The sequence below is a fragment of the Emydura macquarii genome, unplaced genomic scaffold (genome assembly GCF_026122565.2).
Source record: "Emydura macquarii macquarii isolate MOO-44397 ecotype Brisbane River unplaced genomic scaffold, CSIRO-AGI_Emac_v2 contig_3451, whole genome shotgun sequence".
In the NCBI taxonomy this organism is placed as follows: Eukaryota; Metazoa; Chordata; order Testudines; family Chelidae; genus Emydura; species Emydura macquarii.
In genome coordinates, this window is record NW_027133588.1 from 8,775,861 (window position 1) to 8,801,482 (window position 25,622).

The following is a 25,622-nucleotide window of genomic DNA, read 5'->3' on the forward strand; positions in this document are numbered from 1 at the left end:
TTGCCACAGTGGAGGGCAGCTTGACCCTGGATAATTCAACTATAAAATTTAGAATGTGTCTTGTTAGTTGCACAATTTTTTGCATGGATTTGTTTAAGCAAATATTTTTGCTCATGCATTATATTAAGAGTTCTTTGAGAAGGGAGTAGGGGAATATCAAATCTCTCTCTCTGAGCATATATCCCGTTTACTCTGCCTCTATCACATCCTGTTGCTTGCCGATATATCGTAACCTTTACAGACTCATGTACTCTCCTTTGTATGTATAGATTGCCGCTAGCCGTGATATAATCTGTGTGCTTTCCCACAGACATCCCCCTATTAATACACTTTATATCCTTCTTACCAATCCACAGCAAATGAACCCCCATAACAGTGACTACATTTCCTGCTTTCAATCCCTAAATAACAGTGACATATTTGCAGCATAAACTGGCTATTAGTGCAGTTCTCATTTATTAAGTATTTGATTAATTATGCACTTTCCAACAGAATAAAAAACGTACAAAAATACTGGTCACTGACTCAAACAACTGGCAGTATCCTAACCCACAGCAGGAACCTCACCAGCTGTAACAATAAATAAATTGGCTGCATGTTATTTTGGATTGAGCAGAGAAGGCTTTCAATGTGGCCTGAAGCTCACCAATCTCAGGGTTTCTCTGATCATCATAGGGAATGAATTTCAAGCTCAAGGATAGCTACTGCGAATGCTCCGTCGCTGATCTTGAGCAGAAGGCTTCCAGGCACTTTTTTCCTCAGATGTGATTTAAGGATGAATTTGTGCTTCCTCTTTTTCCCTCCCTTTATCATCGTCCATCTTTGGGATTTGAGATGACTTTAGAATTATATATGAGCCTGTGAAGGGCGCAAATCAGCTATGGCCCAATTGCACTGGAGTATATTTTGATGGGCTCAGATTTGAGGATGTAATTCCTCAGGTTTGATTTTAGGTCTGCTTTAGGCTTCAATCCAGCAAAGTACTTAAGCATGTGCTTAATTTTATGCACTTGAATTGATTATGGAACTACTCATGTGCTTAAAGTTAAGTATTTACATAAGTGTTTTGCTGTGTTCTGGTCTTAATGGTATTTTGCTGTGTCAGGGTCTTAGTGAAGAGTTTTGTTCAGCCAAACTTTTAGTTTTTCATTCTACGCTGACATTTCTTCTTCAGGGCCCATTGTTGTTTTAGTTATTTAATTTTATATCCCCAAAGTGCATTTGACTGACCAAAGGCAAGACAGTCTCTGCTATGAAGGGCTTCTAATCCACAGATAAATCATGTATACAAAGGCATAGGAACAAGAAAGGGAAGCAACAATCACTTCCAGTAGGCATTTATCACAATAGTTGTATAATATGTGTTTTCCTCTCTTTCTGGGTCTTCTCAGCTACAATATTATGTTCAAACTACCTGGCATGGAGGCCATGGGTTTATAAAGCCGGTGTTTGGAGGAGATATTCTGTTATTTGAAAAATCTTCTGTAGCATTCTCCAAAACTAGCAATAATCTTGTAGGTTAAAAACAAAAAGATATTTTCCTATCCAATAGTTGTTTGATATAGACATGCAATTTATAGAAAACTTGCCTACTTGATTTTTTTTCTCTCCAGATCAGGGGTAAAGTATTTAATTTCTGACATTATTTTTTAAACCACATCTGTAAACTTGGTAGCAGGAACTTATGCCTTTTTCTTTCCTTAGTGAAGGGAAATCAGAAGTGCGAACTGAATTGCCGAGCAATAGGTTACCGGTTCTATGTGAGACAAGCTGATAAAGTAATAGATGGCACGCCATGTGATCAAAACGGAACTTCAGTCTGTGTGTCTGGGCAATGCAAGGTAAGGCCAGCAACTTAATATGTGAACTTTAGCCATTCATCTGGTGGAGTCTTTAATGCAAGTTCCAATAATGATTGATGCAACCTGATTTGTGAAATAGTTCAGTGTCTTGTTAACTTTTCATGTACTGTATATTTTTCATAGATATGAAAAATATCTGCCCTCATCATACTTTAATTATATGTACACCTGTAAAAATAGTGAATGAGAGAATTTTGAAAGGTTATGTAGAAGTTTCTGACCAGAATTAAGATGGCTTACAGTGAACTTCCTCATACATTTAGCTACCTGCAAAAGAGGTGTTTATCCCTATGTCACATTAAACTCCCCAGGAATTTATTAAACAAAAGAATGGAAGTAAAAATAAAAAGTCAGAAAATAACTTTGCGTTAGCTTTGGAATGTATATATCTCTCTTCTTTTCTTAGCTGAAACAGATGGTAAGACTTAGTGGTTCACATTTATTCAATTAAATGTTTAATTACATGGCATTTAAGCAGCAACACTGTAAATGTTCCAGTCAGCCCATATGTGCAGTTAAGATGCAAATTATTCTTCTTATTGGTTATCTACTGTTCTGTTGGTAGAACATAAATAATTGTATATTGAATATACAGTCGTTTCTCATGGGTCCCGAATGATGTACTGTATTGACTTTACACAGTCTGCTGTATGGATTCCCATCATAAAAGGTAAATGCCCTGCAGCTTCAGCGAGATGATAGCACTCTGATACAAAATGTGATATTTATGTTTATTTAAAATCTCTGATGTGATAAGATTAAAAAAAAAGGGGTAAAAAGTTCTTATCTGTTGAAACTGCAAAAGAAAACTTGTTCTTCTAGTCTTTAGTGTATGAGAAAGGGTTTAGAAAAGAAGCCTAATAATTACAAGTGGCATTCACTGTCTGACTGTTTCCAGTATCTGTAAGCGGAAGAAGCTCTGGAAAGTTTTAACAAGTGGGTCAAATCTGAATTATACACCCAAATATGAAAAAGGACAATTCAGTTTCAGTTGTTGCTTTGCCAAAAGAAATCTCCTATAAATACAACCTTTTTCTATTAATCTTCATTCCTCCTACTTGTACACATCTGGACAATGCCATGCATGTCAGTATTTGTATTTTTAGTAATACAGGCAGAGTCTTCGCTTTGAGTTTTCTGTATAGATGATAGATATGTGTGACGTTGCTTATCGTTAAAGATCCCTTGCTATAAAACTGATTCATGAAGAGCCAGAAAGTTTTTTAATTACAATTCTGATCTGTGGCCAATAACGGAATTGAGAGATGGACTTTTTATTGAACCGCCAGCCATGTTTTCTTGGTGTTTTATGCAAATACAGAATATAGGGTGATGCATCTATATTTGGAAGTCTAGTGTAAAAAGGAATGATGGCTTCTCAGTGGCTTAATATTGTTCAGAATGTTGCCACTCATGAAGTTCATATGCAGTGTGTTGATTTCCAAAGCTTTGGATGAGATGTCAAAAACCTAGTACTTGTTCCATATCCATAGTGTGAGTGTGAAATAGATGCTAGCTGGGAGTCTTATGCATTCTTACTATTATACTGGTCACTTCTGTATTTATTTTTAAAGCTCCTCATTTCAGTAATGTTCGATGAATTGGCATAACCTAAAATTCCCCAAAAAACTTAAATGAAACCAGTTCTTTCCACTTGTGTAGGTGGTCCAGGCCCTAAAAGCACTCTGCACCTCTATGCTCTGTGTTGGTTCTCTCTACAGCAGTGTAGAGTGAGAGGGTAAGATGGGCTAGGCTGCGGGGCATGAATAGGCTCTCCAGATATGTACGGGATGGAACTCAATTATTTGCAGGTACAATGCAGGTTATTTAGACATTGTCCCTATGAATCAAGTACTTCAATCAGGCACTTAGACATTGAAATTATCCATATTATGTATGCGCAAATGTATTTCACTAGCTTCAGTAAAGATCTCTTATCCATGGGCTAATAAATTCATTGAATAGTGTAACAGTGATCACCACAAAGTGTAACATTTCTACTTTGACAGAAAAAAAATCTTTCCTTGATTTAATGTGTGCTGTTAGTGTATCAAAGGGGTAGAATACATTCTGCTTGCTAGATTACATCAAATAAGTTAAATGTTTTTACTGAATGTTGAATCCTGTCTTAGTGGATTTAAATCAAAACCTTAACATTATAGGATCAAAAAAGGGGGGTGGAATCTGTCAGGCAAGTGTTTAGAAGTTGACACAATAGATTAGTTTAGCATGTATATGCATTAAGGTGACTTAAAAATACTTACATTTAGTAAATTCTAACAGCTACTGTCATATTAGTATGTACACAGCAATCATTAAACTGATACAGCAATTTGCATTTCCATAATGCTTTCCATTGAAGGATCTCAGTTTTGGATTAATACTCACAATATGTGACATTTTGTTTACGCATCTTTACTTCAGTTTGTGTGTGCATTAGGGGATTTGGCTTAAATTGGGCATGAACTTGCTATAGCTTGTTTAGTTTGAAGAAAAATTACATTTAAAACCTATTTAATGATTGGACAAATGTGACTTCTCCTCCTTTGAAATTGTGCAAAATGCTGTCCTTGTATGGAAAAACTTTCACACCAAGTACTACACAAGAGAAGAGGATAAATATTTAGAAATTTGATCACCCTTTTTCGCGTATTCAGAGGAGGTGGGCTCCCCAGCCAGCAAGCCAGAATCTTTAACCAAGTTCTTTGAATATTAAGCTGATCCTGAATATGTAAGTTTCAGAAAAGAGAACCTATTTTAAACTATCCCTAGTTTAACTATATTCGCTAATAAAATCCCTCTTTCCTGAGACTTTCTTCAGACTTCTGGGATTATTCCATCTGTTCCTGGAGTTTTATCAGTGCTTTAATTTTTTGACCACCTGTTCTGAAAGGAATCAGAATCATATCAGAGTCTCTTCTTTCTGCCTTGGTAAATGCATCTCTTTCCCTCATCTGCTTGTACCCTCTTTTGCAAACACTGAGGTCAGTGATTTAAAACCATCTATTAGCCTTCTTTAACCGACAGGAGTTGTTTGCATAATTATTATGTGACGGGATAATTTGTAGTTACCATTATTTTCAGTGGAACTACTGTATACTGCACAGTACTTCCTACAAAATTTTGTGCAGTTTTGCTGTAACTACTGGCTGTATGTAACTCATGTTATAGCTGATAACATGTACCATTTAGCTTAATCTGGTGTGCAATTATCTATTCTCCATTTCAATAATAAAATAAATTTGATTGGATTGTGTAACGTTCATTTCTTCTCTGCTTGATGTTTCATACTTGGATGCTTCTTTCTTACTTTTTGCTATTTTTGTACCTATCTTGTTCCACTTTATTTTTTTGTTGTTCTTGGTTTTATCCTGATGATTTTGTTTCTAGTTGCAGTAGCAATGGATGAGCCTCAAAAAGTCAGGGTACTCACCTACTCTGTGGCCTGCAAAACTGAGCAAGACTTCTCTGAAAACTGGCTTTTCACGCAATATTTCTGACACTCCTTGTTAAGACAGAAATACAGGAAGCACAGTTTTTCATGTAATATTTTTGCATTTCCTGTCTATTTCTGGATGGGAAGTTAGAGGTAACTAAAATTTAAAAAGTTTTTGGCTCAGGATTTGGACAAAGGGTTGAGGACATTTGTATAATTTATCTGAATTCCTTCACCTCTCTATAGCACATGGAATATTTATTTAGTCACTTTCCAATTACTTATGGGGGATTCTTCTCTGAACTGACACACACGTTTTGGTCTATGCATTAAAAACAGCATTTGTAGGATTTTGTCCTTTCCACATCAAGTAAGCAAACAAGCCAAGGATGTCTAGTATTAGTTTAATATTCCTAGGCATAGCAGTGAAGGAATAGATGGGAACAAAGCTTTGCTATCATATTACCTGTCATAGGTACCTCAGATGTGATCAAACAAGCATTGCTGTCTGAAGGAGCCGGATATTTTCAGCACAAGATTAAAGCTTCTGTCTTCAAACAAAAGTTGGTTGCATTGCAGGAAACTGCTTCTGAATGGAGCTGAAAGGTATGAAGAAATTTTGCCAATAAAACTGCAGAATAGAGCCCAAATGTTTTCCTTAGGGATCATGAGTGTATTCGACTGTATGTATCACTCTTTGGGTGGATGGAATATGTCAGGGTTTTGATAATGGGATGCAGGTTGTCAAGTTCAGAACTGGCTAGAAAGGCCTTAAGAGAATGAGTATTTAGCTTCTTTATGGAAACTGTGGCAGAAAAGATTTTTATTTGTTGTTCTGACACATAGTGGGCCAAATTGTGCCTTTGGATAGGTGAACGGGGCTCCCAATGGAATCAACTGCAAATATGTGCAACCTATTGAAGGGCAGAGTTCACCCCAATGTCTTGGTGCATCATAGTTACTAATTTAGGATCAGATTCTTCCACCTTATTAATCCTGGACTAAGATACTACTCAACATGAATCATGGTGGCAGAATCCGGCCTTAACTTCTTTGCAGTTGGACTTAATTGACTTCTGTGTTAGATGAACAGCAATCTGGAGGTAAGTTTCACTGCATTCTATCTTGAGATGGGCCATTGCAACTTTCCTTTTTATAGTAAGGTGGGAGAGTAACAAGAGCTGTTTGTGTTTCCTGATGTTGACAGCAGGAAGAATTTCAGTTTTATTGGGTCAGTCACTTTAGCTACAGGTTACTGAAAGGCAGATATTAAAAAAACTTGCCTTTGTAAGAAAGATCTCCTTATGGGGTGGGGACGAAAGAACTTAAAAACAAATAAAACCCAGGAAATTGGAAACTGATCTTTAATTTTGATAGGTTTTTGTTTTTTTTACTTTACTGTTTCCCGTTAGAAATGTTCCTCCTTTAAAGTCAAGCAAAAAAGCTCACAGGTTTCTAAAGTTTAATTAACAGGGCTGAAAAGATTCAAGGACAACTTCTTCTGCTCATACTGACCCCATTGTAAATCTGGAGTAACTCTCCAGACCTCATGTGTTCCTCCAAAATGTTTATACATCATTATCAACTGCTGACAAGCAAGAGATTACAGTGATTAAGACAAGTATTTCCAAATCCAAGTTTTCAGGGGATAAAGCAGTTCATACTGTCTCTAATGGCCTTTCCGTTTGCTAGCAATGGAAATCATCAACACCCTTCTTCATGTTCTAGTTCTATTTTCTCCAGCTATCCAAAATGTATCTATGAGTCTATGAACATAATGAAACAACTTCCCAGGGTTATGAGAAATCAGGCATTGTGGGTTTTAGCTTTATTTATAGTACTCTGTGGAAATTTTGGGGAAAAGAGTGAATTTGAATTCTGCATTTACAGGCTGGGTGAAAGCCAACTGGAACTCCTTGTATACCTGGGATATTTGAATAAACTATAAGTTTAGGGTCAACATTTTTTTTATAGTTTGCGCTGCAAACCATACGTGAGAGTGTTTTGTTTCATGTATTTTATTTATTTAAATAAAGCGTAAGGCTTTCATCACTCAAAAGGCACCTGGATAATGCCCATAAAATATCAAAAATTAAGAACCATAATGTTGGCCCAGTGGCATAGATATATAGACCGCCAGCCCCAGTTTGCTTTCATGTGCACAGAGGGGTTGATGGAAATAGGGAAAATAAAATGGGGAAGAATGAAATAATCCAAATGCATTACCTAATGCTGAAATGTCTGCAGTTTGCCTTCAGTGTTTATAGCATCTTTCTGTGACCCATGAAAGTAACTCTACACATGTGCTGCACAGAAAGAGCTTTGAGTAAATTTTAAGAGAGGGAAGCATTTAACTATTGTTTGATAGTGTGTTTGTTTGATGGTCCCAACACCCATTCTCAAAAGGAAATAAAATACAGTTAATCAAGAAGTTGCTATTTTTCATAAAATTGGCAATTTGTAAAACTGTGACGGGAATTGCAGATGCTGAGTGTCTCTCAGAATCAGGCTGTATGTCATTAGCACTGGGTAAAGAGGGTTTTTTGCCGCTTCTGAATCTTTCAGGTATTTCCTGTATGGGTATGTTGTACCGCCTGATGAAACGAGAGGGTTGCACATAGGACTCCTGCTACACTGATAGAATTCACAAACATAAGTCACATGTACAACCAGTGGAGACTAGACTGGTCTAGATGGGCCAGATCCACAGCTGGTGCAAATCAGTGTAATTTCACTGACATCAATGAAGCATTGCTATATTTACACCAACTTAGGTTGTGGCATTTATATTTTTATCTTTTTTATCTTTTATATCTATATTTACTCTTATTTTTTCCAATGAAGATAAATACCACAAAGAATAGGTGTAATTAAAGTAATAACTAGGACTGGAAATATCTTGAGATTTTCTGTAAATAGTCTTAAATTGTCTAAAGTAAAAAAAACTTCCTCCTCAGCTGATGACTTGTATGTGATGTCTTACAGGTGCCTTTTAATGCAGTAGGATTTGGTATTGTAGTAAAAAGCAAGCAAACGTCTTAGATACATCCAGCATTCTCAATTTGCTGTCTGAAACTCAACTGAACTGCCAGTGTGACCTGTCTGGGATAGGTTCTGAAGAATCTATCTATTTGTAATTGTTTCAAAGCCCTGATTCGGTATTTGAAGGGGATCTTTCAAGAATATTGTACTTTATTTCCCTAATCTTAGTATACAGTGTCACCTAGTGTTTATTACAGGTACTGTGAATACCATCTCCCTCCTGCCCCATTTACACTCAGTTTTGCTCCCACTGAAGTCAGTTACAAAACTCCCATTGATTTTTCCTGATTGCAGGATGAGTCCCATGGTACAGTGAAACTATCTGGGTGAAATCCTGACTCCATTGATGTCAGTGCCAGTAGGATTTCACCTTCTGTGTTGAAACTAAGTTGGTGTATGATATTGTAACTTAGATATCAGATGCGGTCTCTTACTCCTTCCCTCTTGAGAATACTTTACCTCTTCTTGTGATGAGGAATTTTAAACCATGCAGTCTCAGTCGCGATCCATTTCCCATTGTATTTGAAATTATTTAGGGAGCCAAGTTTTCACTAACTTAATTATCTTGCGCCTTAGGGATTTCTTATCAAAGTAACTTGTGTGCAAGTGAATCTTTGAAGCAGGAAATATTGCCTGTCTGCTTGATCTGGGGATTTTGTCTTTTAAATAATTGGAAAGCATCTTGCACTTCTAAAATCTCTGTTCGTATAACAATGATGAGTCCCCAGGGGATGTGGAATGAACACAGTGATACATCACAGGAATGTGGTAAATTAGGGAACCAACAGATTTGTGTCTTTTGTGCTAAAGAGTGGCTATTTTTCTGAAAAAAGTATCCCCTCTCTCTTTCTGACTCTGCACACACATGCACAGAGTTTTGTTTGGGAAAAAGTCTTTTTAAAATGTAAATGATTTTGGGAAGGGATGCTACTTGGTTCTTCATGTTAAATCAAGCCATGTATGTTCCATGATGCATATGTTTACTTTATTGAGTGAGTCTTATCCACTGTGATTTGCTTGACAGTTTTCCCTTTAGCAACAGAGGAAGTGATTTTTTTTTTTTAATTTTGTCAGTAGATGCTAATGTTGTTTTTACAACTAGGGATGGGCAAACTGGTTTGGATGAAAAAAGAACTGATCTGGAGACTAGCCCAAACTGTTGAGGCTAAAATCGGTTGGGTTAAACTTTAAAAATATATTTTTCATTACAAAAATATACAACACAGCAGATGTTAGCAGTATTGGGATCTGCTCACTCACAGACTACTGTAAAATGTATCTCAAAATGATCAAGCTTATTCAGAATATGGTTATACACTGTAGCTTTTCCTAATTTGTACAGTATTTTGTGCTGCTATGGATTTTATGGAAAAATACTTTAGAAAAATGTCTGAATACACTGTCTAAAGAGCCAGTTTACATGGTCTGTAACACCCTCTTCTGGAGACTTTGTTGCTTTAGTATAACAAGAATAAAATCCCTATTTCAAATAACACGATCTGTTCTGTTCTGATAACATTTGTGGTCTGTATTTTGTGTTTGCTTGCTTCTTTTTTGCTCTTTGTACTAGCTGATGCTAAATAGGGGGAAATGCATTCATAAACTTGAGTAAGAAAAAGGAATAGGTTGTAAATGCAGCAAATTACGAATAGAGAGCTGTAAAAGAAAGCCAAATATGGTTCTATGTGAGTGAAAATCCTATTCCTATCGAGTGACACATTTCTTGCCAATTCAGGATTAAAAGTATGCTACAGATCATTGCTGATTAACTGAAATTCATTTAAGTTGGAGCTTTGTTCCCTAATATCTACTTTAATGAAAATTCACTCAATTAGGTGAAATCTCAGTTAGCTCTATTTATTTAGAGGTAATTAGGTAATCTAGGGTGTATTGTAGAGAGGAAAAAGTAATACTTCCACCACCAATTGTTTTAAATTCAGCTGTGGACTATTCACATCTTGTTCCAATTAAGATGGAAATGATCATTCAGAAGAGTGAGTGATGGGAATATGATCTTGTACGTACAGGGTGCAAACTTTATTTAAGTATTTTCCACCTCTAATATTGTGCATCTTTGAGCAGACTTCATGTTTTCCGGGTGGTATATTTATTCAGCTAGACTTTCTTGTTCTGAGATCACTGTTACTCTTTTATGAGTGTCACATTTACAGGGCTAGCTGCACTTCTGTCCCCTCCCTCTGAGTGCATGTGTCAGGCCTCATGCTTTTACTTCTCTGGGGGTGAAATCCATGCGATTTTCTCACTCTTAGGGTGGGCCCTGGGTCATGCTTACCCCAGCAAGTCCAGCTGGATTGGCACCTGTCCTTCGGGAATCTGTGAGCAGTGGTGAATACAGTGACAAGGCACCCTTCTTACACCAAAGTATTATTTAACCTTAACAGTAGAAATATAGCATAACATAACGAGGTGGGGAGAAGGATTTTAGGGCATATCTTTCTTACCTACAGTCCTATTATCCCATGATGGTGACCGAGACTGGCCTGACTCTTCAGACAACCCCATTGGTGTCTGTGTGTGTCATTCTGAGAACAGCATCTCAGCAGCAACTTCCTGACTCTGGACAAAGTGTGTCTTTAACTGCTTATACCGTTTTTGATCTGCTGGTCCATAGCACTGGCAAAATACGCTTTGGAACTTGGTTGGTGCTCTGAGGTAGGATCTGGCAGTTACTAACTCAGGCATTGTCTGATGTGTTGTTTGAGGGAGGTAGCTTATCTCAATCTATTTGTTTGCTTCCTGCTTGTTTTTTCCAACATTCTGCTCCTGATCTCAACCACCGTATCCATACAGTAAATAGTAAACATCCTGTTAGCCATGCCACATAGAATATTAATAAATTATTCCTGAGCAGCCCCACATCCAACACAATTATCGTGTGCTTCCTGGGCCAGATTCTGAATTCCAAATGAAACCAGCATCTTTCCCAAGCAGCACTTTATTCATTTTTAAATGATTCTGGAAAAATAGGAAAGATTGTTTATGCTTTCTTTCAGCCCACCCAAAAGAAGGAAGTACCAGAAATTTCCCAAGAATCAGTTTTATTATTTATTTACTGATATTGGTTTTTTGCTTAATTTGCAGCCTATTTGAACAGGATGCTTCCTGGTGAGTTTTGGGGAAGGATCTTACCTTTTGAGTGGTCATCTCATTAAACTTTGCCTCACTATGGTTTTTGTTTGTTGTTCAGCATTTGGATTTAATGCCATAGCTGTGCGTTGCTAATAAGTGTATGCCAAAGTACAGGTATGGAAATAGTTTGTCAATATAATCGTTTATACCTATATGACTTTTTTGCTATATCTTGCCCTCAGGCCTCTGAAACCTCCATAAAAGTAAGTTTCAGTGATGGAAATGTCCCTAGATTAAGGATCTGGACTTTCTCCAGCATCTTCTCTAGCCATAAGGGTCATTTGATTCTAATGCTGAAAGACTTCTTTAGTTTCACATCAATATCAGCCTTTCTTGTTTCTTTTAAAGTCAGAAAGGTGAGGTTCAAAGACTTTTAAAAGATTGAAAGAAGAGTGTAAATGGAATGCTGAAGGGTTTCTAATCACCAACAGAAAAAAATCTGTGGAAGGATTTATTTTAAAGAATTTATGGTACAGGCCATCACTTTGATATCATTTGTGTCGACCAGTCCATTTTTGTACCATTAGTGGAAGTATTGTATGTTAAATTCTAGACAATTTACAGTGCTGTAGGAATTTCCCACTCATGACAAATAAGTGGGAAGGGGCATGTGAGCAGTGGAGCAATGTAGTTTTGAAAAGAGCAAAATGGCTATTCTAAAGCAGTAAAACAAATAACAAATCAGTTGATTTTGCAGCGAAATTAGTAGCCACAAAGTGGCGCACTTTACAAGAGGACATCCCAGCACTGCACATGAAGACTGCATTGGGATAGATGGAAATTATCTCGCTCCCCTGATGTTGCTCTAAACAGCCGTTAAAAAGCTCTTATAAACAGTCTAAATTATATGAAATAGCTATTTCCTTTCTCTTCTCCTTTTTGGTGTTTAATTTTCTCATTTGAGTGCTAGTCGGTATTTCACCCTCCAGTTAACTTCTTGTAATAGCTGAATCGGTGAATATCAGGGCAGTTCCACGATGCAGTCAGTAAGTAGCTTTAGTTTAGTAAAGAAAGGACTCTCAGTCAAGCTCTAGACATTTTTCTTTATAATCTTTCAAAGATATAATTTATACTGAGGAAAATACACATGAAATACTGAAATCCAAGCAGACTTTACAGGGTAGAGATTCAGTCAGCCATATGAAACGTGGCCAATTCTTATGCAGCTCTAGCACACAAAAGTGTGGTTAGGTAAGGAGTTCCCATGGTGACCTAGACGCCAGCATGCACCAGTGTCAAGTTAGCAAAACCATGGACCGCACCATATATACATTAGGAAATTCTAAAGATTACACATGTAAATCAAAGCCAGAAAACATAACAGTGGGAACTGTGCAGTTTCCAGGTGTTAGGGCTTTTCTCATAACTCACAAGTGGTGGAAGGCAGACATTGGAAAGGTTAAGAAAGGTCATTTCCCATATAGGAAAAGTCTATTTCTCACAGGGATCTCACCTTAATTGTATGCTGTTTATTCCACTTCCAGTACTGAAGATTTTTACATTTTTAATATTAAGGGCCAGGCTTTATATCCTTTCCCCCGTTCTGTGTCTGTCTTGTCTGTATAGATTGTAAGTGCTTTGGGGCATAAGCATACGCTATGCATATACAGTGCCAGGAACAGTGGGGCTCCATTTTTCTGCTGGTTCTTAGGCACTACCATAATGAACATGACTAATAGCAATAACAACAGTGTGTGGTTGTCCTTTGCATTACTGTGTAAAGGAGGAGGGCATGAGGACCAATGGGCTTATTTCCCATTTGAATCCAGTCAGATGAATTAGCTGATCATGGCCATCTGCCTTTCTTATACCGTGCTCATCATCATTCTGTCAGAGTGCATCTGAAGAGCTAGCACAGTGGGAGCACTTTTGTAAAGCTTTCCACCTGAGGTACAATGGCTCTGGAAATGCCCTGTGGGGCCAGGGCAATTCTGCAACACCCTAAACGCAGACCTGTGCCTTAATGGCACAATCAGGTCTGCAGTGTTTAATAGGAACCTCCCAGACACAGTGGGGGTCTGAGGTTAGGACCATTGTTTGCATTTGAGGAAGGGCAGATCTAATGGAGTGTGTGTCCAGTTATTTGACCCCATTCTAAAAGCTAGCCTTGGAATATGCAATTATTTAAATTATCTTAAACTAGAATGGCATAGAGCTATATGTTACTGGTAGCTTTTGTCAGGATCGGACCACACATAGAGACATTGTCCTGAAGGTGGAGAAATAGGTTACTGTTGAGATATTGAATAACTTTTAAGAATGAAATAAAAGTAGCTTGATTGAAACATTCAGAAATTGTCTATGTTCTGGGTTGTTTTTTTTTAATGTCCACAATGACCGAGCATAATATGCTGTACACTTGAGAGCTTAATTTTTGTGGTGTATATTGTTTTCTTCATATATAAAAGTAGGATTCACTGCAAGGCCATTAGCCTAATAAACAAAACAACTTTCACTTGCTGTTTTCATATCTCATTTTGACTGAGATCTTGCTGCTGTTGGAGCTTTTGTTAGGAATGGATGTATTTATAGGCAAAAATGTAGAGCTCCTAAATATGCAACAAAAATAAAGAGAATTAAAATATATTTAATTATGGTAGAATGTGCTCTCTCACTTTGCCTTTCTGCATACACTGCTATGTTCTTCACTTCTGGAAATATGACCCTCCATTGTTTCTCGCCATAACGACTTGCTAATGCCAGGCATTGCATGGGAAACACCTGCCTGGCATTAATAAGGTGTTAATGGAAGAAACAGGTTCCTGGGAGCTAAGGATTCCCCACCCCCTTGCCTCCTGGTATAGTTTCATGTTAACGGTGTTTTCCAAAGAAAGTGAGCCTCTGTTATGTTGTAGATAGGTTCCCTCTGTCGAGATTTTCCTTTCCAAGAAGACTTGGCTCACATCAGTGTCTTTCAGCTGGTCTTTTGCCTTCCTCTAGGTATAGAACAAGATAATCTTATTATGGGGATATTATCTTTAGCCATGCTCTAATTTAACTTTCTTCTGGAATATGATATTCAGCATATACAACTGCTGCATATAAAAGATATGGCAAGGTCTCCATCTGTTCAATATCAGGTTAGCAGCTTTGAACTGAAATGAAACTGATACAAAGTCTGATGATAGGAAATACTTGAACAGCTAAAGCAAGCCACCAGATCAGGAAGATGAGTATGTACTAGACCCTCAAACACCTGTGCCCTTTTTCCTGCACCATATTGACCTGAGAGAGAAGGTGTGGTTCAGAAGAGAGGATGCTGTTTTGGGAGTCAGGAAACATGAATTCTTTTCCCAACTCTGCCACTGACCTGCTGTGTGACTCTGTGTAAATCTCCTCATTTTGTGCCTCAGTTTCCCCATCTGTAAAATGGGGACAGTAATGCTTAACTGTTCCTTGGAAAGTGCTCGGAGACCTAGAGATGCAGTACAAGATCTGGGTGTATGCTTACTATAAATTGGTTAAGGCAGATTTAACATAATATAGAAATAAACTTAAATTAACCATACTTTTGAAGATTTATACTTGGAACCTAGATATGTTTAGAAAAACAACCTATCAAACAGAAAAGAAACCCTAGAGTGTAATATCTAGAGAGATTAAGATATATGAATGATAGTGGTTTTAACAAAACAGCTTACTCAGCCCTGGACTATCGATACCTTTTTGGTATAGCGTAAATTGAGCTAAATATTCGCTGAGTGTCAGACAGTAAAAGCAGCAACCCTGATGTCATATTAAAGATCTGTTACCTCAGTCATCACAAAGTGTAAGTCAGACCATTTGATAATTAATCAGGGATAGAAGGCCAAATAAAAGTAGTGTTTCAGAAATCCCTGAGACCTTAAAGGAATGTAAAATTAAATGACTTTGTCAAACATTGTAGGGCCTAGAGTTTTTATGAGTAAACAAATCAATTTACATTTGCTTGTGTGTAAGATCATCCTCTGTATTTATTACACCTTTTCCCAGGAGATATTTCCAGGGGGAGTACCTCAGTGTTCCCCTTTGGATTCTGCATTCTGTCTCTAGGGCCTGCAGTCTTGTGTTCGGCTTCTGCCTTTGTTTCCAAGACTCCATTTGTGATTCTAGTGTCTGAAGAACCATCTTTTTCTCTCATTCTTTTCCAGTCTCTTCTTTCATATGTCGCCTCTGATTCACTCTTTCCTGCTCCTCTCACTCAGCCGTAAGGCCCATGTTCTCTGCTCATGTGAGATCCTAGTCTTCACAGTTTGCTTGCTTCTCTTTGCTTGCTCCAAGCTCCAGGGCAAACACTTTCAAGTGTGTTCAGTATTTTTTTGGTGCTTCCATTTTTTTGAGACTTCTGACACCCTTGATTTTTTCAGAGGCACTGAAAACCCAGAACTCCCAACTGAAGTACTACTAATAAACAGAGTTCTCCTGGTCACTGCAGCTGTATGATCATCTAACAGCAGCTGATGATCCATCATTACCCGCAGATTGCAAACTCATGTAATAAATGACAGGTACACATCCTCAATCAGAGGGCAAGATGTATTTTTTCACCATATCTTCCTACTGCTTCTCCCCAACCTACCAGCATCACTTCCCTCTTATCAGAATCGTGCTTCAACCAGGCAGCCTTCATACATGCTCAAATCTGAGTGAGATACCAGGTAAAGCAATTGACTGTACTGACAGTGTAGGAGGAGACATAAATGTATGTGATGATCTTCCGCATACTAAAAGCACAGTAGGGCATGTCACCTTACCAACTCTCCCAGTAGGTTCATGTACTACACCCAGCAAAACAATAAGGTGACAAGAGGAAGCCCTGTCAAGTGTGTCCTGGGGATGATGAACAATGATCTAAAACTCATCCTTTGGAAACACACAGCAAAAAAGTAATGGAGCCACCCAAGAGCAGACCCACTGTGGTCCACAGGCAGGTCAACAACTTATGATCCGTGCTGTCACTTTTAAATTGAATGTCTGTCCTGTGCTATAGTGACAAATCCAGTTCAAACTGGCATAAGAAAGTGGAAAAAATAATTCAGAATGCTCAATTCAAAGCCATTCTGTCTCTCCCAGTCCTGTTCCTAAATGCTAAAAGGACACGTTCTAGCCAAACAAACCTGTAACTGTACATTAGTGTAATAGGATAGCCTTCAGAATGAGGGAAAGCATCGTGGTACTGCATCTGCAAGGGAGGGGAAATAATGAAGAGTGAAATAGGTCCCCTTTCACATCTGCACTGCGGTTGAGGGGGCAGCGGCACACACGATGCCTCACATTCAAGAATTACTAATTTATAGTTAACGCCTTTTAAGTAAACAAGAGAACCAAATCTGTTTCATATTAAACTAACTCAAAATGAAGGAAGCACAGCAGTTCAAAGAAAAAATGCACAAGAAAACACAGCCTGCTGAAATTCATTCTAGAGAAGCAGGAAGGCAATTGTAAAAGAGGATCTTGCAGCTAGTGGGAGACCTTTGTTCTGAGGTTAAATAGCAAAGAGAGAGAAAATAATTGAGATTTTATTGTAAAGAAACAATAAGCCTACAAAAGAAATATTAGGTTTTCAACTCAGATTTTTAAGGGATCTATTTAACACCTGGACAAGCAGTGGGAGGAAATATTTTAAAGGGAAAATTGGTTGCTATTAAGAGATTCATGTGCTGGCTGGCTCTCCGTGTTACAGCAGAACTTTGAAAATTATTAGCGTATTTCTTACAGACAATCTGTCCTGGATCTCCAGGTTCAGAATCCTTCTTTTCTATTTAGCTGGATTAGATTTAGTGCAGCGGATGTTAGAGCTTGTGTGTAAAGGAGAGAGTGACATTTTGGGTACATCTTCACAGCCCACAGCAAGAAGTCTCAGAGCCTGAGTCATCAGGCTCGTGCTTTGATGCTAAAAGAAACTGTGTGATGTTGTGGCTCGGGTTGTATCCTGAGCTCTGAAGCCCACCCTGCGCCCTAGGCTTCAGAGCCTCTTCTCCAGCCTGTACTCAAACATCTACACAGCTATTTTTAGTGCTGTAGCATGAGCCCTGTGAACCTGAGTTTGTAGACCCAAGCGCTGAGACTCACTGCCACTTGTGGGCTGCCACTTGTGGTGTAGATGTACCCTTAATGATTCCTTCAGTCTAGTTGATCAGGAGCCATTTCATGTCGCTTGGTGTGGGGGTTTCTCAGAAAGCTCAGTGTCAATTCTAAACATAAGGCAGTGAATAGTAGAACAAGTAAAATCCACCCATTTACAGAGGGACTACATGAGACCTACGTGCCACTTAAGTCTTATTTTGAAAAAAAATCTCTTTGAAAAGATGCACATCATTTGTATAGTCCATGTATTAAACCACAATATTGTGTCACATGGGAGAGAGTTAGTGTCCTAACTAAATTCCACCATACTAAACATGGAACTGGAGGTAAATGAACAGGATGCTCCCTCTACAACTAACCCTATTAGGAAAGTAAGGAAATCCTGGGGGGGATGAAGACTATGATGATAAATGAGTGAGAGTTTATTCCTGCCATGCTATACAGAAATTTACTAAACCTGGATTATAATTATTAGATATCCGGGGGGAAGGGGAGGGTTCAGAATTTTCTGACTCTATTTAACCCAGAAGTAAATAATTTTATTTTGAACTGAAGGATTGAAGGAGTTCAATTGTTTGTTTGTTTGTTTGTTTGAAATCATGACCAAAAATGAAATAAAGCCTAAAATAAAACAAAAACAAAAACAAAACAAAACAAAATAAAGCCTAGAAGTCTAAAGCCTAACCAAGCAAAATGAACAAGAATTGGCAGGTGCCAATGCATCTTCAAAAACTTTAATTTTAACTTTCTAAAAATCCTTTTGCCAATTGCTCGCTTTTTTGTGTTACTCTTGGGAGGGTTGTTTGCCTCTTTCCTGAGTAGTGGAACCCAGCCTTAAAATTCTGGACATTAAATCTTTCTACACAGATATCAGCGGTTGCAAGCACAAAGCTAAAACCAAAAATGTCTTCCAGGCTTCAGCTAACATTAAAACAAACAACAGCAGCAATCACTCAATGCTGTCTCTTAAGGACAATTGTCTGAACTGATTAAAAAGCAAACTTTTAAAATGTCAAAAAGGGCGAGTGGCCTCTGCCTATTTTGCATTCCTGATGAAGGCAAAATTTCCATTGACTTGCACATAAACCTTATTTTGAGGGCTTAAGTGGGATTTAAGTATTGCAGAGTGTATTGGCCCTTTGCATAAAGGGAAATTTCAAAAATAGCATAGTTGTGTAGGCCCCAATCCTTCAATTAATACACACACATACAGTTAATGGAACTACTAATGTGCTCAAGGTTGAGCATATGCATAAGTCCTTGCAGGCTTGACTGTTCAGTCCTGTTCTGCCCAAGCTGTATCTTTTGATTAACTTTTCATAGAAACATAGTAGTTTTCCCCCTCTACTGCCTTTATTTGTATGTATAGTTACAAGGCAATGTTTCTCAAGCAGTGGATTGCAACCCTAGGTGGGTGGGGGTGGAGGTGGGCGCAGTAGTTGTATTATGTAGGCATATCATTGTTATGTTGTTGTTTATTGATACTTTTTTATAGTTTCTTTTATAGTAAGTGTAAGAGGAATGTGAAAATTTTTTACTTCCTCGAAGGTTGAGAAACAATGCAGTAGGGAATATATAAGTTTATATAAAACTATAGTTTACATGCGACCTAATATGTTAAATGTGATGAGCCAAATGCTAAACTGACTTAGTCTGTGTGTTCCATTGATATCAGCGCGGGGTTGTGAGCTGTAAATTAGCTCAGAATTGGGCCTCATGAGTTCCTGTTGTTAATGTTAATACCTTGTGTCAACATGCTGTTGGAAAGCTGTGTGCTAGAATTTCTTTTCACCAAGGGGCATATAGAGTATACCGTACCCAGAAGTGGAAGTGGAAAAATTAAGCTCTTAATAGCCATGAGTTAACTGAGAATTTTGCTAATACAATGGTGAGTCTTGTTACCATCACAGATTGACAAAAACAAATCATAGTGTCGGAGTAAGTACAGCAAAGGACAAAAGAGAAACTAGCTCTCAAATGTAAATTGTATTCATTATTAGAGCCAGGTGAATACCAAGTATTGTGTTTTGTGAATATTCACTCTGAGTTTGGTTTAGGTCATACTTGTGCACCTTTTCTGTTTGTTTCTTGAGAGCACCGAATGATGGCATTCTAATGCACAATGGGTCCCTGGTGCATGACTAAGGCTTGAAGGTGCTACTGCAATACAAATAATACTATTGTAATGAATAAAAGACAAATCACAAAGTTGCCAGTGTGATTGTTTGCAGAAACTGGATTTCAGAATTGCATTTGTGAGTATGTTAGAAGTGCTAAAACACTCCATGAAGTACCACATACGAATAATACCTAATTACTGTGTCATTGTTTCCTTGTGTTTCCCCATCTGTCTTTGTCCATCTGCTGTATTTTGTCTTAGATTTAGATTGTAAGCTCCTTGGGGCAGGGACCATCTTTTTGTTCTGTGTCTGTGCAGAACCTAGCACAGAATGGTCCTGGTCCACAACTGGGGCTTCGATGTGCTACCATAATACAAATAAATAATAAAAATACTATGTGACTTATCTGACCAATCACAACAAACCAGAACAGCTCAAATAAAGAATACTGAATAGTAAAAAAAATAAAATTGTATTGAATACTCCCTGTGACAGATTGCTGAGATCTGATAGGTAGGTCATCACTCTGATCACGGTAGCCTCAATTAGTTCCCCCAGTAACAGCTGATTGAACAATTAGCTAATCAGAAGGATTGGCTGGGGAGGTAAGGAACTAATGAGCCATCAGCTGACCATCCTGATAAAAAGCCAGGAAGAAAGTATTACAGGTTGAGGAGGACTGGGCTAGCTGAGCTTGGAATAAAGGAGCTCCCTAGAGGAACCTAGAGGAAAGGAGGGCTGAAAGAAGCAGAGGTTAAACCTATGGTATTGCACTTTACTGGGGATGGTGAATGGGATTAGAATAAAATACAGCCTCCACACATGAGGAAAGTGGGTCTCAGCAGTTTCTGGGGCATCAGAGGATGGGGACAGACTATGGCCATCACACTCCCAAATAACAAAGTCTGCTTAGATATTTTGCAAGCTAAACTAAGCTAAATTAATCAATTAAATTGTGTTGCTAATTATTTGCTTAGCTTTGTCCACTACTATACAATTATATATTTGAACCATTGTCTGGGTGTAATATTTATGATATTTTAATTATTGTTTAATGCTAGTCAAAATATACTAGTCGTTTTGACAGTGAGAATAGTATAAACACAACCCTTCTTTTCTTTTCTTTTCTTTTCTTTTCTTTTCTTTTAAAGGAGCCTATACAGTTTTTTGTTTTTAAACTGCAGCATGGCTGAATTTCAAAAAGCTGTAAACGCATTATATTAAATAAAGGACTTGATTCCAACTTCAATATGTATAGACAGGTTACTCAAAAAGAATTTTAGCCTGAGTTTTACTTTAAAAGGAATTGTAATAAGCTATATGAATCCACCACCACAGAAGTCTCAAGCAAAAAGAAAAAGTAAAGCAAGTAATGACACCTCACTGGAATGCTGTCTGAGAGCCAAACTGCTTTCTATTGAGGAAATACATAGTAAGAAAATTCTTAATTTCATTTTGGTGATTTTCTTTTTAATTACCAATTTGCTTTTTTGAGCAAATTTTGGGATTAATTTATATTAAAGTTGTGATACAAACCGCCACAAGAGGCAACAACATTAATTAAATTATTATAACATAACTTTAATATTAGATCTTTAATTTTTTGTTTGAAAATACAAAACAACCAAAACAAAACAAAAAAAAAAACCACCCAAAAAACTGTTATGGAAGATTCTAAAACCTCTGTTATTTAATCAAGAAACTTGAATGGCTCTTTTTTAAACCTTTCTGGTCTTGCAGGAAATGAAGTATTTAGGCTGTGTTTTTCATTTAAGTATATTACAGTACTTATTTGAGAGACTGGAATGTGTCCAATATGTATTTAGGCATTTCTCTTAAAGTATTAATTATGTAGTTGATAGACTGAGTTGGCCCAGTTTGTTGTATGAAGAAGCAAATCCTTGGAATCCATTATGCTCGTGTGTGTGTGTGTGAGAGAGAGAGAGAGAGAGAGAACAGCTTTGTAAAAAAACCAACCAACCTTATTACAATGTATACCCAAAGGACAGACCAGTATGACCTCAGAGGAGCTGTCCTGTCTTGTTGTGTAAATACTATATTTAAAAGGTTGCCTTATAGTATTAAAAATCTGAAATGTCCTGCGGAAAATATTCATTACTCAGATGGGTAACTGTGTTTCCCCAAAACTGCTTGATGTCTTGGCTTTGGTAATACTCTTTATTTTAGACTACCCAAAGCTTTTACACCATATTAATGTTAAATAGCTTGCCAGAATATAGTTTGAGACTCAAAGCTGATGGGCATATTTTGTTCAAAATGCTTAAAGATTAAGTGATTAAAGAAAATGCTCACCACCCCAGTTAAGGGACCCTTCATAAGGAGTAGTTTTGCATACTGTTGCAACTTGAACAATAACAACACAAATGTGGTGCTTTTACATGTGACTGACATTTTTAGCCATGATTTTGTATGAACAAGGCTCCTTCACAGTCACAAGTCTCTGCTTCTTGAATAATGTGGCTATTATAACCCGTGAGTGGTTAGCAATTTCATGTTTCCTGGCAGTTCTTTTTAAACACTTTGCAGGAAAAGAAGGCCAAGATGTATCAGTCACAGCTGGCAACTCTGGTGAATGTTTTCTGTAGTTTGCTCAGGAGAGACGTGGTTAAATTGCCTGTGGATAAATTCTTGTTCCTTCCATGTTGCAGACAGTGACACTTGATCTGCTGAAAGTTCCTAGTAAAATTCTAATTGCATACACAATATTAAATTTGATAGATTTTCTTTTTAAATTATGGTACCGTTAATTGTATCAATAATGTGTCTGCCACATGTCATTAAGACGGCTTTGTAGTTTGATGCAGTGTAGCATGGCATTCAAATGCTTTTCATAACATGAAAACTTTGCCAGTGGATAAAAGCCTATTGTACCCACAGGCAGGCAGACCTAACGGTTCTTTGGCAGTATTTTAGTGTAGTTTGGCTTGTCTGTAGTTTTAACAAATCCCATGTACTGGAAATTAGAAACATAAGTACGTGTGTATCTTATAGCAGGGAAAGATGGGTTTGAAACAGAAATCTGCTTTCTTTTATAATCTGAATGTAAAATGTTTGTCCAGATGCAGTCTTTTCCCTTTCTTCACCAGATCTGTGCTTGTAATTGTCATAACTGCAGGTTATCAGGCTGTTAGAATAATAGAAATTAGAGATGGCAGAGACCTGTTAGGTCATTTAGCCCATGCCCTTGCCAATGCAGGCTGTTTCCTACAGTATCGTTTTCTATGCAGTTGAGTTTAGTCTACACGCTAGTAAAAGCAGGTGGTACTCCTGAAGTAAATGTATGTATGTTAATTTTATAGGCTGGCTTCCTGATGCAAATAAGAAAAGAAAAATCTAGAAAGCTACAGATAAAATGAGAGGTGTGGGAATTTTCAGGGGGAGAAGGTCTATGATACAGGTTCTTATTTTTCAGGCTTTAGCTGCTTATAAATTATTGCAAACCAAACTACTGTGTTTTTCAATGTAGAGAGGTTTGAACAGTTAGACAACAGGGTAATGAATTTGTGCAGATGACTGAAGGCTGCACCCCTGACTCTCTACAAAGTGCTAGGTGAATTATCTGTATTATATGTTTATTTTTGCAAAATTGTATTATACTCTTACCACAAGATTTAATAAACTTCCACAAACTAGATGTCTTCTCACCCTTCTCCCCCCAAATGTTACCATCAGGCAAAGACACTTAAAGCTAACAACATGCTATAGATGTATCTAAACCATTGAATGAGTCCTAGAATAATGGCTCCAAACTGAATTGAATCAAGCTAGAATATTTTTTGGAACGCAGCTCTTCCTTGGATGGTAGATACGTCAGTACATACAGTTTAGGTTTTGGAGACTCACAGAGAGCTGCTATCTTTTTATAGATTTTACAAGATATAGAAAGCAAATAGCTGCCTGCATCACAGAAACAATATCAGAATTTAGTGATTTTTTTTCCTGTTAAACCACAGTAGCTGTACATGGAATGCAGACATTTGTCAGCTGCCCTAAAGGATCATCATGTCCCTGAGCTACATGTTACCCCAGAAGCACACAGGCCTCCAGGGAGTCCTACTCCAGCTATGCAGTCAAAGGAATTTGCCGGGTTGGTAACATAGGTTCTGAGTGAGATTCTGCTCTGGACAGAGTTTCTTCGCAGGGTTTAATTGTGAAAATTTCAGTGAAAACAACTTTTTTGCCTGAAGGGGTTAAACATTTCCCCCCTGTGGTGCCATAGCAATCCATTCATTTCCATTTACAAAGTGCCCATCCAGTGCTCTGGGCATTGTACACAAATTAAAAACAGTACCTCAGTACAGGCAACACACACAACAGGTTAGTCCCATAACTTCTTGTGATCTCATAAAAGTTGGTCATACTTGGCCTCCTCCAGAACTGTTTCCTATCCCAACCCCTCAAACAGTCCTCCCGCCTGCCTTGTAAAGAAGTCCTTTACTAATGCATGAAAACCAGAAAGGGAAGCTGATTTTCTAGTTCACACGTCATCTGTAATCAGGATGCTGCTGGGCCATTCTGTCTTCAGTTACCCATGTGCAAACTTACCCTCTTCAGTGGGCTGGGAATGATATAATGAAGGCTTAATTGGGATTTCCCCAATTGCAATTTAGTTAGCAACTCTGATGATAATATACAAACCAGAGTCAAATCCAGCTCATTCTACCAAAGTTGTGCTGGCTCTGCAGGGACAACAGGAGTAAGACGCAGTACACATAAGTAAGCAGTTTGAATACACACAGGAAGCAGATCTGTTGCGCAAAGGGTTCCATTTTTATAGCTGTTGCTTTTCAGAATAGAAACTTTTTTTTTATAGTCCAGCACTATCCCAACATATATTACTTCCTAGATGAGTATCCAAATGGAATTTTGAAGGTCATTGAACACTGAAATTTTGCAGTATACTTCGCTGGTGCTCAACATCTGTACATAGCCACTGTAAAAATTCACTGTGATCAATAGCTATGAAAATCATTTACCTATTCTGTAATGGCCTGATGTTTTCTATTAGACAGCAGTACAAAGCAGTACATGTAGAGATACCAGTTTTCAACAAATTTGCCTCCAACCATAGGCAACGATACACATTTGGGAAAATCTTAGGGCAGAGGGGAAAAATCTGCAAACTGCATCTGTCGATTGAAGAATTTTGTCTCCAGCTCATGTTTTCACTCCTAATGGAGTGTGTGTGTTTGTGAGAGACAGAGTGGGATATGTCTGTATCAAATTATGAACTTCATTTTGTAGTAGTTTTTGAATATTAAGCTAAACTTGGCTGAGGGCAGCCTATCGTATTGTGTTCCAAACGGTTGCCTCATCCAAAAAAAGTATTTGGCCACTCATTGAAGGACTATCACTGAGAAAGAATCATCTGGGACTTTGAATGATTCTCAACTACTGGCCCACTCCCACTGAACAGTGAATTTTCTGCACAGGGGCTTGCAAGGCGGGTGAGGTAAGAATAACTGGTTGGGCTTGGAGCTTCTCTAATTGAGTACATTACAAAGAGACAGAGGCCTACTTAAGAACGGGAGTCTGCTCTATGCAGCAGGAGGCTGGCAGATACCATACATAAGAAAAGACTACAGGAGAGAGAGAATGGAATGGACTCTGTCCATGTGAGATGCTGACAAACCCTGGATTCACAGAAGAGGGTGATATCAGACTAAGGTGTGGTGTATCTCAGGAATTTTGTTATTTTCAAAGTTCTATGACTTGGGTGTTTTTAAGAGTGAAGTCACTGTGGTTAAGAAATTTCTTCGCTAAGTTTGTGTTCTTTGGTTTCCTGCTATGTATCGCCAAAGGGGTTAAACTAGCAAATCAGAGTTCCCCACAACTTAGATCAAACTCTGAGGGAGTGTGTGGAAAAACTGGTTAGGCTTGGAAGATCGCACCCTGGATTTAGAATCTAGGGCAGCTGGGCAGCAG

General features: G+C 37.9%; 1 protein-coding gene across 2 annotated transcripts in view; it reads left to right on the plus strand.

The window, feature by feature from the left end:
• THSD4 (thrombospondin type 1 domain containing 4) overlaps positions 1-25,622 on the plus strand; it is a 597,500-nt gene that overhangs the window by 263,387 nt on the left and 308,491 nt on the right. For both annotated transcript variants that reach the window (XM_067534792.1, XM_067534793.1), the window contains one exon: positions 1,705-1,841. In XM_067534792.1, coding sequence (XP_067390893.1) covers positions 1,705-1,841 — 137 coding nt within the window. The remainder of the gene's footprint in view (positions 1-1,704; positions 1,842-25,622) is intronic.